Raw genomic sequence first — 21,465 nt, forward strand, 5'->3', positions numbered from 1 at the left:
AAGTTTTTAATTACAGGTTCACGCATCATCTTCTATGTATTTTCATGGCAGACATTGTAGGAAGGCAGCCATGTTAGTCTATGGTAGCTGAAAATCAAAAGGAGTCTGGTACCACCTTTTTCAGGCTCACAAATTTTGTTAAGAGGCATAAGCTTTTGTGATCTATAGCTCACTTCATTCAATGTATGAAGCGACTGAACTGATGTAGGATTTAAATTGGGATGAGTTTGGGAGGGTAGAATGGGAGGGAAGATAAGGTGATTATGCAGATGTAGGTTATATGCAAAACATATTACAAGTACTGTAGCAATTAAAAATGGTAATGGGTTAAAAATCCATTGTGTTTGTTGAAACTGTGTTTGATAGCCTGAAACCTTTTGATGTACGTGAGTTCAGTGGTCTCTCAATTATGCTGGTAAAGTGTCTTTCTGAGACTTGTAATTAAGTGTCCTGGGTGGTTGAAATGCTCTGATATTACTTTGTCCTTGTTTCTGAATTCTGATGTCAAACTTGTGCCCATTAATTTTTGAGTTTGGCCTGTTTGTAGAATTCAGAGTGGTATTGCTGGCAGATAATGGCATATATCACATTAGAGGAAGAGAATATGAAGGTGCCTGTATCCATCCAATGAGATCAATAGACAAATCAGTATAGCCAAATGTATTCCCAGGGAGAACTTACTAAAATATAGACTACAAAAATAGAACAACAGAACACAACTGTTTGTCACCTAAAAATTCACAACCCAAGCCACTCAAATGCATTATTAATAAGCTACAACCCATACTGAACAATGACATTGCACTTTCTCAGACACTGGATAGCAGGCCCATACTTACATACAAATAATGACCCATCCTGGCACAGATTCTCACATACAACAAGAAATAACAGGACAATGATGATAACTGGGAAACAGATGCTGTAACAAACCCAGATGTCTATTTGTCCCTGTATGTACACCAACAGAACTATTACATACCCCAACAACTACATGCACAAGTTTGGAAGTTGGTTGGGTAGTTTCATTGAAAGCTATTTGGCCATTTTATTCTTTTAAAGAATTTGGTTTCATTGAGGGTGCCACAAGATTCTGAATAAAGAAGAGAAATGCATTGTTAACCTAGCCGAAACAGAATGATTAAGCAAGGCTAAACATTTGAGAATTCCATGTTGAAAAGATAGAAGGTCTTGTATCTTCTGCTTTTCATTCAGTTGCAAAATGTCTATTTAGATGGCACCCTTTTATTCTTTTAAATTTCTTTGTAGGGAATCGTAACAAATTAATGATGTTTTTAAAAAGTAATAAAGTGATATTTAAATGTAGAAGGAAATAATATCACAGACATATACAATAGTTTTCCACTGTGATATGCAAAATATAATGTTGTTGAAAGCTGGAGTGTTAAAAAAAACCTATCAGATTGAAAGATTAAAAACTTTCAAGATAATATTTCAGATATATAGTCTACTAATATATGGTGCCAACGTGTTGTGTATGTCTCTGCATCCTGTATGGATATGGCCCATTCAAATGGTGGATTTTCAGATAACACACACACCCCAGCCCATGTGCCATTAAGTCAGTGCCGACTCTTAGCAACCACATGGATAGATTTTTCTCCAGGACAATCTGTCCAACCTTGTCCTATGGTACACCCATTGCTACTATAATTAAGTCCATCCATCTTGCTGTTGATCATTTTTCTCTTCTATTTCCTTCTACCTTTTCTAGGATTATACATTTCTCAAGAGAGCTAGGTCTTCATATAATGTGTCCAAAATATCATAATTTGAACCTGATTATTTGTGCCTCAAATGAGAACTCTGCGTTGATTTGTTCAATGATCCATTTGTTTGTTTTCTTGGCTATTAGTATTCTTTCTATCCTACCTATTCAAAGTCTAAAATTTGTTTGTATAGATGTCACAGGGAAAAATCATTTCCTTCATGATTCTGATCTTTTTTGGTATAGATGTATCCCAGCATCTGAATATCATTTCCAAGTTCTTCATGGCTACTCTACCAGTGATAGTCTCTGGGGTATTTCTTGACTGTTGATTCCTTTACTGTTAAGAGTTGATCCTAAAAGGCAGAATCTATCTACCACTTAAATAACTTCATTGTTAGTTCTATGACTGGTCGCTAAACTTCTTGTAATTAGTTCGGTCATCTTTATATTTAATCTTAGTCCCATATTTTCACTGTGCTCCTTGACTTTCATTACTAGACCTCACATTTTCAGCTATTGGAGTAGTGTCATTGGCATAGTACAAATTATTGATGTTTCTTCCTCCAGTTTTAAAACCATTTTTATGTTTTCCTAATCTGGCTTCCTTATATGTTGGCTGAATGAATGACTGCATGATTGATTGAATGAATGAATAAATAAATAAATAAATAAATAAATAAATAAATAAATAAAAGCATGCAAGCCTTATCTCAGTCCTTTGTCAACTTGAAGCCCATCTTTTCTCCATGTACTGGGTGTACGGTGGCTTCCTGGCCTGGGTATAGGTTTTGCATGAGGACAATGAGATGTTATGGATTTCCATTTCTTTAAGCATGTTCCACACCTTGACATAATCATACAAAGGCTTTTCTCTGATCAGTTAAACACATACTAACTTGGTTTTTTTGGCTTTCTCAATTATCCAGGGTGCATCAGCAATAAAAATATCTACCAAAACAGGAAGATTTTTACAGGTTTAAAATGATCAAAGAAATCAATAAATGTGGAGGCCAACACAGAATAAAATTTTCCATAATGACAGAGCCACCTACTTGAAGATCTGACTAGAGGATGCCATCTTCTTAACAACTTGTATGATAGAAACCCTAAACATCCCTTGTGGAATGCCCAATTAGGATGGCAGAATCTGATCAGATGAGATGGTCCTGAAAGTAATTTGAAACCAAGCGATGTAAGACCTTTAAACAGCAGAACTTTGAATTTGAATCATAAACCTATAAACTATATGTTATGAACATACAAGCCAGTGCAACAACCATAGCATGGATGTAATGCTGCTAAGTGACTTTCATCCACCTGAAGCTATACTGCTACATTCTGATCCAATTGTAGTTCCTGGATAGTTTTCAGTCCTAAGTATAAAATTGTTATAGTAGTCTAATTTTGTAATGGGAAGGGCATAAATCACTGTCTAAGAGCAGTCCAGTCTGAGAAACTCCAAAACTGCTGCTATATGCAAAGCTGAGCAAATGTCCAACAGACCTTAACACCAGTTCAGGATATCCACCCATAGGAGATAAATTACACAGATCTATTGATTCAGCATTTCATTATAAATACCTGTTGTTATAATCTCAGTTCTAACACAAACTGCCGAGAAGTATCCACACTCAATCACACTGTTTTCTTCAATGGGGTAAAAAGAGAGGCTACTAGGAATGTGTCATTGTCCTCCCATTCAAGGGAGGCTAGATATTCAGGTGAGCATCAAAAGTAAACTCAGATAAATGGTACAGAATTATTTGATTTCACCCAGCAAGCTTCAACCATTCACACCTTCCTCCCACATATGTTACTGTTTCTGCAGTGCTTGAGTAAATGTAGCTTGTCACTGAAGGGATGGGTCATAAGAAAATTCCTCATCCTAGTTATGTTCTACCATATGTTCAATATATGCTAGAATCCTAATGTCCAGAACTTAGGGACATTTCTCACTTGTTCATCTTTGTAAGGATTGTGATCATGCTTTTTATGATAGCTACTGTCATTTAGATAGCAATTGTTTGGTTATAGGTTATAAACATTTTAAAAATTGATTGATTGATAATCCCAATGTCCTGGCTTATTTTTCCTGCTCAATCATTAAAATAGCAGAGTCTAAAAGGTAATTTACCCTAGTGCAAGTGTAAAAAGATCTGATGGCCAGTCAATCTCCCCACACAAGAAAATGAAGGCTCATGGGAAGCTGTTAAGTAGGCTATGACACTGAATATATCATGGAATAAAGTTCTGAATGAAGAGCTAAATTAACCAGCCTGTTGTTTTTCTTCCTCTTCTTACACTATTTGCTGGGACAATGTGCTGGACTCTGTTCAGCAATTTTCAATCAATCCAGATTTGGACATTATTATAATTTTATTCTCTGTTTGGAATATAAATGTTGAAAAAAATATTTTCTTGATTTTTCAGAATGTTATCTTCAGATAATAATATTCCTCATCTTTATCCATCAGAATGAGTGTTTGGCTCCAGCTAGTCCTCCCAGCCAATTAATTCCCATTCTTGATACAGTAGTGCTTATCTGAAATTAAATGTCTTCCTGTTCATTACTCATTATGGAAACAAATGGATCCCTTTAGTATGATTGTTCATTAAGCTTGCATTGGTCACTGACCATAATGAAGTTCTGTTCTGTTTGTAAGGCTAATCATTAGTTTGTAGTAAACAATCATTGAATGCATTCACCAGGGTTACCTTCTGTTAAAACATAGACACATTCAAAGATTTGATCAAGGTCTCTGTTTCCATCCATATCCTGCCTTATGATAGTTCATGTATTGACCCAATAGGATTCCCAGTTACATTTGAGAATATACTATGTTGTCATCTGCCTTTGGACCTATATATGTCTTCACCATGTTTAATTTGAAATGTTGCTGAATTATCCAGGACTAAATAGCAGGGAGGTGGTAGATCAAACCTCTGAAACATACAATGGAAAGTCCTTAGCATATAAATAAGGCATCAGAACAAGAAAGCTACCAAAAAAGGAATATAGATGGCCAATACCCGAAATTTGTGGGACTATGTAAAGGAGATAGCTAAGAAAAAAAGAAAGTATACTTTGATGTCAGGTATTTGCACTTGCCCCAAAAATATTTTGGGGTACCTTATAAATATTTTTCTCCCTGATCCCAGCTGTCCCTTATCTTTAAATTCAACTCCATTTAGTCCAAGCACAATAAAAGAAAGCAATTATTTCCAGAATTTTAACCAGTGGATACAGTACAAATTAATATTATATTATGGAACAAGAAAACTATGGTACAAAAACTGCAGGGTACATCTGATTTTAATTCAGACCATAGCCAGTTATCTTTAAAAAATTTAAAGATTCTTTTTTGCAATTATACTATAAAAATAATCTTTCTTTGCATTTGTGAATTTTCATTAGTATATGCTCTGAATCCAGGAGCTAAATTTACTATCGTAATAATGTTAACGTTGTACATAGGTAATCAAATACAACACTTTTTTCCCCAAGATGGCTACAAATTTATACTGAGAGAAAATTTATAGAAGAGATAATGGTTCCTTTTTTAATCAGATCCTATGTATATTTTTATGGAGCTAGAAGAATTTAGTGCCTTTTCTTTAGTGTTTTTGAATTCATCATGCACAAAGACCCATGAATTAAGATCAGTCTTAATTTTGATGTGGGCTAACCTTCTTTAAATCCAAATACATAGTCACAATTCATCTCTCTCTTTGTCTCTCTGTCTTCTGCTATCATGATTTATTTTTATTAATTACCCACTCAAGGTTCACTTTATATTTCAGCAACAGTATTTGGTTTTATTTTTTCTAAAACATTATTAAAACATATTAATAAATACCATGTTTAATTAAATACCTTAATCCACTTTTTTTTTCCCCTAGAAACCTACTCTTGGTTTCCTAGCTAAAATCCCCTTTCTTTTAGTATACGTCCTAATCAGATATAAAGTCATACAACATGACTTTATATCTGATTAGTTTTACCCTAAAAGCTGGGAAGTGCATTTTTTTTTTGCTTTGTTTTCTTATTACTGTAGTGTTATGCTAATGTAGCTTGTATAAATATTTACTAGGCCCGCCAATGTCAAAATAGTAAGATGTTTGTGTGCATAATCTTCCTAATTCGTAATAATACCTTCACTCTTGCTCTCTGTAGCATCCTAAGATCCTTTTACATCCATTAAACCCATTAAAATTGAAATACTGTTAGGGCCACTTAAAGTTTATTGAAAAACATCCTACTTCACTTGAGTACTGTTCCACAATCAAAAGTACAGCCATCTGGCTCCATAGGTGACTTCTTTAAATAATGAATTGTTGCTCTGTCCTAAAAAGCCAATAAACTCAAAGAACTGCTATCCTGACAGTTCTATTCCCATTTAGATTTAGTCAGTACGTCCTGGGAGATTACTCCCAAAGTAGCCTGTTTGTGCTGTACTTGTGCTACAACAAAAGCAATAAATGTATCTATCCACAAGGGGACACACACACACACACACAAACATATATATATATATATATATATATATATATATATATATATACTGTATATATTCACACATCCACACACAATTTAAGTAGTAATTAGCAATTTTGGGGACAAGAGGAAAAAAGAGGGAGGGATTATTAGCTTACTTTTTCCTTTCCCCCCCTTTTCTGTTTGTTTTTCCTTTTTAGTTTTTTTTTAAAATAATCATATTTGAGCCAACTCAATGGGAAGAACAAGCTCTATGCCATCAACACATATGCCCTGCCAATCATCAGATACCTGCCAGTATAGTAAGCTGGCCAAAGGAGGACATGGAGTTGCCAGTGTGAAGACCCAGAAGCTCCTCACAATGTAGAGAGGTTTCCACTCCAGGTCCAACATCCAGAGACTGGACACCAGCTGGAAAAAGGGCAGGTGGGCTCTGGTGAGTGTTAAAGCCACTGTCCTGGATGAAATCCAGAGCAGCCAGGAGTACTTCAGTAAAATGGCACCCAAAAATGAGCTGCTGAGAGAATGCTTGAGGCAGCAGCAGACATGGGAGGTTCAAGCAGAAGAAGTGCCATGGCAAGACAAGCCCCTGCATGGGATGTACCATCAACAGATAGCTGAGGTGGCTGACATGGGAAATCCTACCAGAGGCTGGAAAGGGCTGGACTAAAAGACAGCACTGAGGCACTGATCATAGCAGCACATGAAAGGCACTAAGCAGCAGATCCATAGAACCAAGGGTCTACCACACTAGACAGGACCCAAGGTGCAGGCTGTGCAGAGAGGCCTCAGAAAGTCTAATACATAGTGTCAGGGTATAAGATGCAGGCTGGAACAGCATACACTGAACTGCACAACCAAGTAGCTGGCATTGTGTACAGGAATATATGCACAGTGTATGGGCTAGACCCTCTCAATCCAGATGGGAGATTGCACAGAAGGTTGTGGAGAATAACAGAGCTAAGATCCTGCGGGACTCTCAGTTCCAGATGGACAGGCAGGTACTGGCCAATCAACCAAACATTGTGATAGTAGACAAGGACCAGAAGACAGCAGTGGTGATAGTGGTGCCAAGTGACAGCAACATCAGGAAGAAGGAGTATGAGAAGCTGGAGAAGTACTAGGGCCTGAAGGGGGAACTGAAGAAGATGTGTAAAGTAAAGGCCAAAGTGGTCCCAGGGGTGGTAGGAGCACTCAGGGCTGTGACTCTGAAGCTGGGAGAGTGGCTTCAACAGATCCCAGGAGCAACATCAGAGCTTTCTATCCAGAAGACTGCAGTGCTAAGAACAGCTAAGATACTGCACAAAACCCTCAAACTCCCAGGCTCTGGAAGAAGACCTGAGATTGAGGAAGACACATACCACCCATAGGGGTGAGAGGGGATTTTTTTTGTCCGTACATACATAAACACACATACACACATAATTTAAGTAGCAATTAGCGGGTTTGGGGAGAAGAGGAAAAAAGAGAGGGGGACTATTAAACTACATTTTCCCTCCCTCCTTCCCTCCTATTTTGTGGGGCGGGGGTCCTGATTTTCCTTTTTAGTTTATTTTTAGAATCATATTTTCAATTTAACCTTTGCTTTTGTGTAACATTTCTTTTATGTATGCACATATGCATGCCTCCCTTCCCTTCCCTTCCCTTCCCTTCCCTTCCCTTCCCTTCCCTTCCCTTCCCTTCCCTTCCCTTCCCTTCCCTTCCCTTTTTTTTTGTTTTAGTTGTTGTTTGTTTTACCTGATAATAATAAAAGAAATTAAATGTATATGCATGATATATACAACAACAACAACAAAAACCTGGAGGGAAAAAGTTATTATCCTAGAGATCCCAGATAGTAACAGATGGATGGATGGATAGATGAATGGATGGATGGATGGATCAGTATCACAGTGATACTATCAGCTCTGCAACTGTTCCCACAGAGCCAAGTTATTTTTATTCATTTCTTTTGTAAGCATTAGTGCTATCATGAAATTATTATGTGCTCTGATAAAATTCTGTTCACAGTAGGATTTTGTATATTTCCCTTGAATATTTTATGGACTATTGCTGGGTATTTGAGTAAAAGCACTGATATTTATTTCTTTAAGTATTTATCCAAAATTGATCTTTTAATTTTAAGGAAACTGGAAGAATAAAATATAGATTGTCATCATTTATGTTTGAAAAGTAATTCCCATAGTGATAAAAGTTATACACCCAGCTGGAAGTTATTATGACACTTTTGCATGTCATTGGGTACTAGTACTGCTATTGAAATGCAAACTTTTCAGTTTGTTACTCATTAACATAAATCTATCTGTGCAATGTTTATGGAGAGAATTATAGAGATACGGTATATTGGCAACTGCCTGAAATAATATAGTTCTGCATATGTAATTTTAATGGGTGATCTAAATGCCAGAATGGTAATAAATGATATCCATTTAAATGGATAAATCATAATAAATGATAACCATTCTCTGTAGGGCAATGATCTGGGACCATTTGCATTCAGTTTGGGTCCAAACTGTCAACCTTTGCTTGTGTGCTGATTTCTTGAAGTGTAGTTATACATTTCAGAATTGATCCTCACTCTTACTTATAAGGCATTTTATAAATGGGGTGGAGATGGTTTGCATTTATCCATATGTTGACTCAAATTTTGTTTCCATTCATGAAGCATATCAGTACACATTTATGGATAAACTTATGTTTTCCAGGTGGGTCTGATACTGAGCAGTTAGCATCAAAAAGTAGCCTGAATTCAGCCCATCCCATAAGTGTTACTAGAATCAAATATAATATTCAGCTGACTGATAAATTAGTCAGTTAAAATTATCAAAGAGAGGAGGGGGGAAAGCCCTTAAAATATTTTATTGCAGTAGTTCAATTCATATTTTGTTCCAAAGTTCTTTCTCAAAAGAACTCAAGCTAGGTTTCCTTTTCTTCTACCCTCCTAATAACCTTATGAAGCAGTTTACTATTACTTTACTATACAAAAAATAATCTAAGTTATCAAGTAAACTTTGTATCTGAAAAGCAATTTGAACCCTGTATCCTTTTAATGTTGAATATTCCAGTCTTTACAAAACCTTACTTCCTAAAAACTTTTCCAGATGATAAAAAATAATCTGAATATTATTATTATACAAATAATGCAATTACAATAAACACACAGAGTGCTTGTGGCATTTTGTTTATTTGTTTTTTGTTTGTTTTTCATTTTGTCATAAACATTATTTTGGTTGTTGCTGTGTGAAAAATGTGCCTTTCAGTGTATATTTCCACACTCATTATGTAAAAAATTGAGTAAAACACTATTTTGGCACTTTGGTTACATGTGTCAAGAATGTGTCAATTTGTATTTTGAGACTTAGAAGGAGTGTATTCTACTTTGTCACAATGTCCATCTAGACAAGTCAACAACATCCTAGAATTCTGTTTAACTTACTGACAAAGTGCGATGTGTGCATTGCATTGCGACGGGTTACATCACTGGTCATAACATGATGTAACCCAACGCAGCATGATGTAAGCATCGTGATACATTGGAGGTTTAAAGAAACAATTAAAATGTAAGATTTAAAATGTAGTTTGGGAAATTTTATTTCCTTTTTGTTCTTGTTATTGACATGAGAGGCTCTAGTTTAATAAATACACAGCATTTAATAATTCAGTTATGAAAGTGAACGTAAGTACAAGTTGATTTCATAAATGATGAAAAATGATTCCTGATAGTTAGTTGATTGTGAGGAACTGACAAACTGTATTAAAGTGTCTTATCGCACACTGAATTTCACACTGGACATTGTTCTATAAAGAGTTAACTTGTTTTATAAAGTAGATGGTATGAGATGGGGTGAATGTTTTTGAACTAATCATCGTATAGTTGAATGTCATGGCACTGCTTCTTACCAGTGATAATGCATCCTAAAGCTGTTCTCCAGTGCATGCTTTTGAATAAGCCACATTGACCTAACAGGCCTATCATATATAAAATCATGCTTGAGAGTCACTCACAGAAAGCCCTTTTTGTTCTTGACAGATTCATTCTGGCATCTGAAAATTAGGAATTTACTTACATGAATTGTTTAATTTTTTTAATAAGCTCTGAGTAGGTTCTGTAGCCTAGAGTTTTAGTCATACTACTTTTGATCTGTATGTTCTCTCTGTGGTTATGCATATTACAGATAGTCCCCAGTTTAAGAACGAGTTCTATTCCCAAGGTTTGTCCTTAAGTCAAATTTGTATGTAAGCCAGAACAGTATTATTGTATAATACTGTATAAGTAGTATTGGGTAATTAACTCGGAACATTGTGCATTTAACTTGAAACATTGTGAATTTAGTTCAAATTTTGCTACAACAGGCTCCGTTCTTAATGGAGAGATTGATGTCAGGTTCAGCCCAAGAAACTCCATGGGCTGGTTCTGGAATTGCTCAGTTACTTTATTAGCTTACACCTGCTAGACAGAATCTCACCAGACTAACTGTAACTCCCAAAGTCTGCAACTAAACACTATGAATTCCTTAGGGTGGTCCCAGTCTCATCCTCTTTGCTTTCACACGCTCAGGCTGTGGGCTGAGGAGATGCTTGAAATTCTTTTCTCCATGACCTTGAATCTCCTCATCCAAGTCCTCCATCACATAAACCTAGGGAAGCATAGACAAATGAGGAAAATAGAAATCTTAAAATTGATGGGAAATTAATTATTTTGATGTACAAAAGTATCCTTTTTCTTTGTGACTCTCAAAAATGAAACTTATTAGGAAGTAAATAGACCTACCTAGCTTCTCATATATCTCTTTACAGATATTTTGTGAGTGAATATGTGAATTTGGATTCCTTTGTTGGAATATGTCATGGAAGTATACACACAGTGTTAGACAAATATGTATTAAGCAATTTATTACCCATTACCAGCTTTTTTGATATAAGAAAAAAGGAGCTATCTATTCTGGGCTTATATGCCTCTTCATCCTCTGATGATTCTGAGTGGTGATAAAACCAACAATCTTAAATTGTATTAAACAAAAAATACAATACAAAAATCAATGTGGATGCGTGGGTGTTGTTCTGTGTGAATCAAACAATGTGATAATTAATTTTACTGAGTTTTGTTTGTTTTTGTTTTTCAAAAATCCGATTCATGCAAAAGGAATGTGCTATGGTGGTATGGAACCTTCCCCCCCCCCCCCAATGATGTATAAGAAAACTATTTTAAAAAATCATGACATATAAGAAAACTATTTTTAAAAAAATCACTTTATGCACCATATGTTTATGTCCAGGTTATATACCACAGTAATGTAAGGGTGCTGTATATAGGACATAGATTAGATAAACAAACATTACAGCGATTATTTCATACACAACAGTCTGTTTGTTCTTTTATGACTAAACAGATGGAAAAAGCCCTAAAGTAGCTTCTTCTATTATTGTCAAGTGTAGATTACCTATACCATAAGAACACAAGGAAGAAAGCCCTCGGGTCATGTCAGAATACATTTTAAAGAGGAAATGCTTGAAGTAAAAAAAAAAAAAGTACTCTAAAGTATCTAGAAGCAAAGATATAAAGGAAGTTAAATGACATATGACAACACAGAAATTTTCCAAGCATTACAAAAGCCTATTCAGGGGGGAAAAAAAGGGGGGGGGATAAATAATGGAGAGAATTGTTACTGAAAGAATGGAGGGAGTCCATCAGAGTTGGAAGTAGGGAAAGACAAATTTGGTATTTATGGGCATCTTTAAATAGGTTTATCCCATTTATTAATTACTGGGTTTTTTTTTATAATAACTTTATTAAATTTTTGAAAGAGCAATAAAAACTAACCAAAACTAATATTAAGGAAGAAGATAAGGGAAAAAAAGAAAGAAAGAATTGGAAAAAGAGAAAATAGTAAAAAAGCAAAAGTGCAGAAAAGAAAAGGGAAAGAAAGAGAAAAACAACAACAAAATGTATTTCCTCCCCACCCCACAATAGATATAAGTAACAATATACATCAAACTCTTGTTCTAAATTTACTACATTATTTCCATAATTTCCATTTACCCATATTATTTCTAATCATCAAACCCATACAACATAATTTCATTTTTCTATATCCCATAAAAAAAACCCCTCCCAATCCAATTAAGACTAAAATTACACAGTGTCTTATCTCAAGTCAAAAATGTGAATTTCTCCATCTTGGCCAACTCTATCAACCTCACAAACCATTGTTCCGCTATAGATAATGTCTTTCCACCTCTATGCATTTAAAAATCTTGCTGCTGTTATCATATATAAAAAATAAAATTATGAATAATGTTAGATCCTTCCATCTTTATGCATATAAGAACCTTACTACTATTGTCATATATAAGAACAAAAATTCCATAAATTTTATAACAAATATATTTTACTTAGTTAACTTTATACCAAAATCCTTAAAATATTGTTTTAAAAAATATTTTAAGGATTTAAAATTTAATAACTACCAAGAACCTCAGCATATATGCTAACCATAGTCGAATAAATTCACTTTGTAAACCTTCCGTTTACTTTTAAAAAGCTTAAACTTTAATCCTTTCCTATAATCTCCCACCAGTTGGTTCCCATCATCTCCTTGTCTTCTCTCAGAAACATCTCCAATATTCTGTTTTCGTCTCTTCCCAGGAACAGCCTCACCAGAGCAATACATTCCTTTTGCAAATCCAAGGTAAAAACATCTTTCCAAATCACTCTTCTCCATTATTTGTATGTCCCCTTTAAACATTGTAACATCAGTTGATTCCATTGGTAGTTCCATTCTAGCATCTTTTTCCATATCATCCTTTGGCCATTTTAAGTCTATATTTGAATCCACGATTTCTTTATTCATACCACCTTCATAGCCCAGCATTTTTTTGAACTCCAGTGTCACATTTGGTTAAATCTCCACCTCTTTTTCAAAGTTAATCATTCAATCCACTCTTTGGTCTATCTTTATTTCAGAGGACTTAAATTTAGCTCCTAGTTCATCAAACATTGACTGAAGTAAATTTAAAGGAGTTATTTTATCTTCTAATGACTGCTCCGAGGGACTCTTTTAGTCATTTCTTCTTTTTTCTTTCTGTTTAGATGACTAAATTGTATAGCCACATATAATTAATTGCAAATGGAAGTAAACTGCAGTTCATATCCTTTAGTTTCTTTCAAGCTGAAATTGCAGGTGCACGTGTCTGCTACAAAGGGATCACACTGGAATCAAGTTAGAGTCTAGTTCTGTTTTTGTAGTCCTACCAATCAGCAGACAGAATTGAACAAAACACAAGAAATTTTCCTATAGAAAAGACAACCTCGTTGTTACAGATGGAGTTTCATAAAAAAATACACTTTTAACAAATAAATCTTCCTTTTTGAGTATAAGTACATTTTAAGTCTCTTTGAAATTCCACTTTTTGTCCAGCTTTTTGCAGATTAATCAGCTTAATTTAAAGCTCTATTTCTTCATTTAAAATATAGTCCCAAAAATAAGGATAAGCCCCGAGAGATTTACTTATCTGTTGTACAGGAAGGTCTTTCTTAAGCTGAAAAATAATTATAAACCAAGGTGTTTAAGAAATGAGAGTTGGTCGACTCTAGTGTCCATTAAAGGCTGCACTGCAGTGGTGAATGGAGATGGTTCCCCCACCTCCCAGCCACTCGACTTGAAAGCTGTTCACAGAGGTTTCATCTCTACAATTAGCTTTCAAGGAACAGCTGCCTGGAGACCAAATGAGTTGATTTCCTTGCTTCCTCCTTAACCCAGAGGAAGCTGGGTGGCCAGTGCTTGCTGCCAGCCACCAATCCACCGATGATGTCATCTCTCCCTGTTGCAGAGAGATGTCAAGCCGCCATGTTCCCACCTGATTTTTTAAAATGAAAGTTCACATTGAAATATATATCAGAAATACATTTACATTTATAATAGCATAATCCTACCCAATAATAGTACTGAAAGGGAATGATAAAGACAAGAGATAAACAAAAATAGAGAAATAATTATATTCTATTTTCTTTCTATAAAATGGCATGTTTATGAGAACTGTAAAACAAATTAGAAATTTAATTAAATATGTGAACAGTGAGGTCAAATAAAAAAAGAACAATATAACCACGTTAAGGAATAATTATTAGATCTACAAAAATAGAATGCAGATAAATTAATGGTAATGAGAAAATGATCTCATGTCAAAGGTGAGGAATTTATTGGGAATAAAAATAAAATGACAGAAATAGTAAAAACTAAGAATTTAATATTAGTTATAGTGAATAACTGCACAATGCATTGATTACTTACAATACTAATAAAAGGTGATCCAAGCTCTGATTAAAATCTTCAATGATTAATAGTATCTAACATTGTCAGGCTGTTAAAAGACAATTAAAAATACTGTAAAATTTGGCACAGATGTTAATAGAAATTGCTTAAAAAGCCCATTACAGTTTGTTTATTTGTTTCGGTGTTATGGTATTTTCTATAGAAACTCACAGTATAATTTCCATCAACAACAGGGTGGTTTAAAGTGTAACTCATTTCTACATTAGATAGGTAATTAGGCAAACAGACAGACTCAGTTTTCCTTTCCCAAAAAAGAATTCCCACGTGGCTAAACAAATAGAAGCAGCAAATAAATGATAAATCAATGAAAGAAATGTAAAAATAACATGGACCTGTAGTGTTAAATTTTGAAGTGTTGGGCCTCATTGGGACAATGTGTATGACACACAAAAAGAGTAGCACTACATCACACTAAGTTGGTTATTAGAAAACAGCATGACTGCAGTCTTGGGTGTATTAGTTACCTGGGCTAAGTTTCCTTGATATCGGATGTGATTAGTTCTCAACTTTAGCTTTGATCTGGATATCTCATCTCCTTCTGTTTATGAAAAGCAAGAGGATCTTCAGAACAAAGGGGGCCAGTTGACTGTAGTTTCTGTGTCATCTCTCCTGTGACTCTCTTGGCTTTTTCAACCCCACTTCTAAGCTGCTTATTTTGGTTTTGTCAGATTCACTCCATGATAAAAACAACCTGTTACATACACACAAAACCATGCTGAAACCTGAGTGCCTTATAATGATTTACCTCACTCAAGAAAACAAGGATAATCCATCTGTTATCGTAGACAATCTTCACTTTGAAAAAGCACAAAAGCTGTGGTCTCCTATAAGCTCACAAATCTTCTGAGGGTAGTTTTAATAGCTTGCTTGCTTGCTTGCTTGCTTGCTTGCTTGCTTGCTTATTTATTTATTTATTTATTTATTTATTTATTTATTTATCTGATACAGCTGCACATCTTATGCGCCATAACCCTGGGGGGCTTACAAGCAGCAATTAAAACAGAAAAAAATGTAAAGCCATCACAAAAATTCCCATCTCCCCAAACAATTCCCCCCCCCCACACACACACACACATTAACAAACAACATTACTGGGTTTCGGCCTCACTCTACCCCAACACTTGCTGGAAGAGTCAGATCTTCAAGGCCTTCCAGAAGTCTAGGAAGATAGGACCCTGCCAGATCCCAGATAACCTCTGTAATTTGTATCCAGTGTGAATTTTATTTTTTTATTTTTTTAGTTGAAATATGGTGACATTTTAGAATATATCTACCATCCGCCCCTTGTCCCTGTGGTTGTTTGCTGGCCTCTTCTGTGCAAACTTTATAGCGCTTCTTAGTGAGAGAGAATGTGTGTCAAGTATAATGTTCTGCTCTTGTGGTTCTCTTATTCAGAGAAAATAGATGAACGGGTATCATCAGCCACAAGGAAGAAGAGGTGGAGGTACAGAAAGGAACCCCTAAACCTTGAGTCCCCATTGGGGTATTGCCTCAGCAGGTGTAACATGGTATCAACATAGCATAACTTTGAAAATGTATATGCAATGTTGGTGGTACATACTATTGAGTATGTATACTTACTGTATATTGCATCCTGTTCCAACACTACCCCTTCTGACATGTCAAAACAAAGAAGAGAGCTAAATATTTGGAAAGAAATTGCATTTTTTGCATAATTAAATCTTGGTCAGTAGAACTTGAAGAATTTAGCTTGGATTAGAATTTCGTAGGATGTCAAAAATATTTCTATGCTTTGAAAACTATCTTTCTTGTTATGAAATATTGATTATGTGACTTTTAGTTGATACACGGGTGATAAAAAATGATTTTGTATTAATTATATAATATATAATAGACCCTGAAAATGAGTTGGTATCACTGCAATCCCCAGTTGATCAGAATGGTTCAAGTAGGATCATTACTTCTCTTTCCTCTGTGACATATGAGTTCTGTATCATACACAAGAGAAAACTAACATCAGCTATGAGAAGTTGTGAGAAGGTTTTTTTAAAAAAAAATGTTTCAGAGTAATCTAAATGAATCCAGAATGAACCTGTTCAGCAATCACTGAGAACACCAGGGTATGTTTACTATTTTTAGGTGGATAGGAAAACCAGAGAGCAGGGAGATATGAAACAGAGTATCACTAAAGGAGGTGTGGTTAACTATAACACCAGCATATAGAAGGTCTTCCCATTTCATTCTGTTGTTGCATTTTTGTTTCAAGTCCCACATACAATTTTCTAATCATGTATATTCAGAGATCTTGTATATGAGTAGCTGTAAGAAATGGACAGTAACTATGAAATTTGGAGTATGTAACACAGAAGGAGCACAGTAGGGCAATTATCTGGATAAGACAGGAAACAGAAGCTATGATAATTTCTATGTAACTATGTAAATACTTCTCATTTTATCCTCTGTTGTCCAACTACCATCTTCCATTACAAGTGCAAGTGGAAAATAAAGGCCAGTTAAACATATTTTCATTCAAGTTAACCAGGAATATCCAATGACATACAGGTTAAATAAATACTGGCATCGGTATATCCAGCATATTCTAGCCACATTAATAAGTGTTGGGAAAGTTCCTTATGAACAAGTCTTTCTGACTGAGTGTATGTTTTCAGAGGTGCTATTATTGGTGAAATGCTGCTGAGTAATGCTATTGGAGACAGTAAATATATGCTGGCATTTCACTAGTCCTTCTGCTAAACTGAGCAGATCTGTCTGACTGCTGAACCTGAAAATTCCCAAACTCAAATAGCAATCCCTATGCTTTAAAAAAAAAAAAAAAAGACCTTTCAGTCCCATATTGTATTATCCTAGGTTATTTGGATTTGTTTTATAAAGTGGATGCTTTTACTTCTTTTCTGCTATGTGCCTTTTTAATATATATTTTCATAGTACTCCAAAGGCTTAAACGATCTCAGCATGAGGGTTTTCTCTGCTCAGAGGTGAACCCAAAATACCTTTATGGATGATAAAAATAAAATTATGATTGAACAAAATGCTGTATATAAACACATTGGTTTTGATTTTTATTTCAGTATAGCATATCTGGAAATTAAAAAGAACTCAGGTATTGAATACTGTTGTCAACTTATATAACAAAAATACTATACATTGCCCATCTTCTATATAACCAAGACAAAAGCATTCCATATTTTTAAAAGTAAATCATTCATACATGTATTTTCCACATTTATTTTTCTTTTCAGGTTTCCCATGTTGACACGTGTTTCTATGTTGGTGTGTGACACTAAAACAGTCCATTCATGTGATCTCCTTGATGATATAGAAATGAAATTCTATTTAAAAGGCTACCTGAGGCGGATAGATTCCAAGCTTTTTGCTGCATAAAGGGCAGATTGGTTCAAGATTAAAGATTAAAATGCACACACATAGAGAAAGACATGCTATAAGAAGAGGGAATATGGCTAGGTGCATCTGAGCCGGCTTACAAATCACCTGTTAGCACATTAGATTGAAAGAAATAGTCATAATTATTTATCAAAGACCATAGCTTCGGTTTGATATGTTGCATAAGAGAATTATATGGAATTCTCCATTTTATATAAGCTGTTGCTTTTAGAGGGTTGGAACTATGTAATTCTTTCATTAGTTGTGTTTTGGTTGTTATGGTAAGTAATATACATTGTTAATTCAAATCTTCTTCTCAAAACATAATGCATTAATCACATGAACCCTGACTCATTCATATCCAGATGTCCTTCTGTCTGAAATCAGAAATGTTAAATATGCTTTGACTTATGGTCTTTGAATTGTATAAAGTGCTGATTGACTATATGTCAATGTGGATTTATTAGCAATTATTATGATAACAGTCTTCAGAGTACTGTATGGATTTTGTTGGAGAACAGTATTCAAAAGGTTACTTTATGAATATATTACACTATAGATTCACACAGTAGAATTTTTGACTTTTCCCCTTTGAACAGCAGACCCAAATAATAGATAATAAACTATCTATGAAATTTTTGTTATTTTTAAATACAATAGGTTTTCCATAAAATATGGATGGCAACTTCCTGTAGTTCTTTGGATCCAGATCATATGATTCAGGGTGGGCTAGGGTTAAAATACATCTTGAATAGCCTAAATTGAATTTCTTAGATGTTTTCATCACATCCTCATTTGTTAAACAGCCTTAATAAAAGTCCATTTGATTCATTATGTACTGAAAATTTAACTATCAATGTAAAGAAGTAATCTATACATATAAAATTCATATTTTATCAAATTTAAATTAAATTTAAATTAAATCAAATTTAGTCAAATTAATTACATTAACACAATATATACTTTTTCCCTACTAGTGATTTTTTTTTTTGAATTGTTGGAATATTTTTAGCATTTATGTTTGTGTGGAATTTGCATCCTTTATTTTTCCAGTACAAATGTTGACTTTTTTTGTGTTACATTTTTTCTTTTTCAATTTCCGGATAGTTTTCTTTAAATTTTTGGGAATCTGCCATTTTTGAATTATCTTTTTTTCCCTTTATTCTCCTGCTCACTCTGAACCTAGGAGCCAACACAAAGAAAAGCGCAGATGATATAACCAGTAATGATCGTGGGGAAGATGAAGGTATTTTTGTTGTTCTTTTTTTCCCAAAAAAACTTAGTCCTGATATGCATGAACATAAACTTTTCCCCTCCTTTATTTAATCACACACATTTTGGTGTGGTGTTTCTTTTTGTCTTATCTAGAATCAACCTTCCTTTTTTCTAAAGACACAAATTAGCATTTAGATTACCACAATTCCTATTTCAGATAAGAGTACAGATTATCTGTAATATCTGTGAAGTGAGTAACATAAATGTTATTTACAATCAAATGCTTATTCTATTCCCAACTTTTGGGGAAGAAAAGAAATGAAACTGAAATCTTGCATGTCTATTTTCTTTTTCTTTTCTCTTTTAGTAGCTTGTAAATTCACCTTCATGTTATTTTTCTCTTTCTCTTTTCCTTATACTGGATGCAATTACACTTCCCATGGTTTTTTCTTTTTCTTTTTCTTTTTTCTTCCTCTTGTCTTCAGTGTGTAACAAATCAAGAAACTTTAGGGGTGCTTTCTAGCTTGCTTTGTTTTATTCTTTAAAGCTTCCTTCTTTTGCATGTAATTGGGGCAAAATTGCCTCTACCATTTATTCCCACATTTCTCCTGAGAAACTATCTTGTGAGTTTATACAATAACCAATAATATCTATCCTATTTGGAGTTCCATCACTTGCATGTTATTTTAAAATTGCGAGGAAGACTATTTCTGTAAATGTTTTAATAGAATCTATGTATGAGTGTAACTGCTCAGGCAGTATCAGCCATGACAGACTGGTAGGGGTGTGTGTGTGTGTGTGTGTGTATATATATATTAAAGATATTGTTTAAACTACCTGATAATGATCAGATGCAAGAGATTTGGAACTTTCCTATGAACTTAGTTAATACTTGCAGAGCACTACACTGTGCTATAAGAAAATGCTTTTCTCTCGCTAAGTAAGTCAGAAAGTTGCATACATTATAAGAGCCTAGTTTTATTTTTTTAACCTGCATACTCTTTCAAATTTCAGTGATAAAAATGATTCATCCAGAAACTTTTTAAAATGGATATCGGATACATTTTGATGGCTTTACAGACTTAAAATAAACCTAGCTTAAAGTTACACTTCATGACAAAATTTGCATTGTGAAAGCATTTTCTGTCTAGGATGACCTTTTCATGGGATAATCTGTTGGAATATGAAGCCTGCAGAAGAATAACATGAAATTAGGATTGAATCTTGTGGTATAGATAAAATTAATTGAAATATGTATTTGTTTCAGGAATGTGTGCTTTTGACATCTTCTCTTGGGATGGTCTTGTTTTAGCATTATTACCTGATTTTTTTCTCTATTTTCATATCTGATGCACTCTATTCCTATTTAACAATTTGTCTTTCTATTCCATTCCATTCACAAATATGCATAGTATGATGGGATCACCTTTTAATATCCCTGTTTCTCAAGAGTACAGAATGATTTCTGTTTTTTTAGAAATATAGATGCTAAGATATCTGCTTCTTGGGTAATGCAACTGTTACTTTTTTTTTTCTTTGTAGTCCTCAACTATTTTCAAATAATGAACCTAGGTCTTTATTCCATATTCATAATATAGGATTGTAGGATCCCAGGAAAAGCCTAGTTTAGCTGTAAGACTACTTCACCTCCCATTAAAAAGTCTTACATGAATATAATAACAATATATTAAATAATAATATATGTGATATTTCTGCAAATGTCCCTTTTTATTTGAATCTATAACTAAGTATATCAGCTCTAACGATTAACTGGTCACACATTATCCAGACAAATACATCTTTGCTCTTTCTGGTTTTGATCCATATTTACCTCTTGTTGATAAGCGCATCAGTTTCTGAGGCAAGTAAGCCTTCAAGCAAAAATGCCAAGCTAAGCCAAGCCTTTGATGCCTAGCAATCAGTTTTATGGCTATTTGGAAGAGATTGTGAAATGCGTCTGGATCTGGGTTTATCATGCTACTCTACCCCATGTAGTCATTTCAAACCAATGGCAGTGCCATTAGAATGATACCAAGGCTTGATTGAGCTAGCATGCAAATGCCTTTCACGTTGGGAGAAATTAATAGTCAGCAACATGTAAGAGGAATTGTCTTGTACGGGCAATTCAGGGAACAACCACTGCTTAAACTGGCATTTGTTCGTTGGTAGAAATCACTTTGCTCACTGCCTGAAATTATTTGTTATATTATTTGCCTAAGTTAATGACAGCCCCAATGTTGATAGATGTGGAAAAGCTAAGCAGGGTTGGATCTGGTTAGTTGTTGGATGGAAGACTACCAGTAAAGTAGAGTGAGAAGTTGAAAAGA

The 21,465-nt window shown here is 34.5% G+C and overlaps 1 protein-coding gene across 1 annotated transcript in view; it reads left to right on the plus strand.

Annotated features, from left to right (window-relative positions):
• The window catches only part of NLGN4X (neuroligin 4 X-linked), a 165,920-nt gene that overhangs the window by 71,706 nt on the left and 72,749 nt on the right, over nt 1–21,465 (plus strand). The window contains exon 3 of the mRNA XM_088144962.1: nt 19,110–19,169. Coding sequence (XP_088001088.1) covers nt 19,110–19,169 — 60 coding nt within the window. The remainder of the gene's footprint in view (nt 1–19,109; nt 19,170–21,465) is intronic.

Source organism: Python bivittatus, unplaced genomic scaffold (assembly GCF_059951505.1).
Source record: "Python bivittatus isolate LINGU-HERP-01145 unplaced genomic scaffold, Pbiv_v1 ctg000350_np1212, whole genome shotgun sequence".
Taxonomy (NCBI): domain Eukaryota; kingdom Metazoa; phylum Chordata; class Lepidosauria; order Squamata; family Pythonidae; genus Python; species Python bivittatus.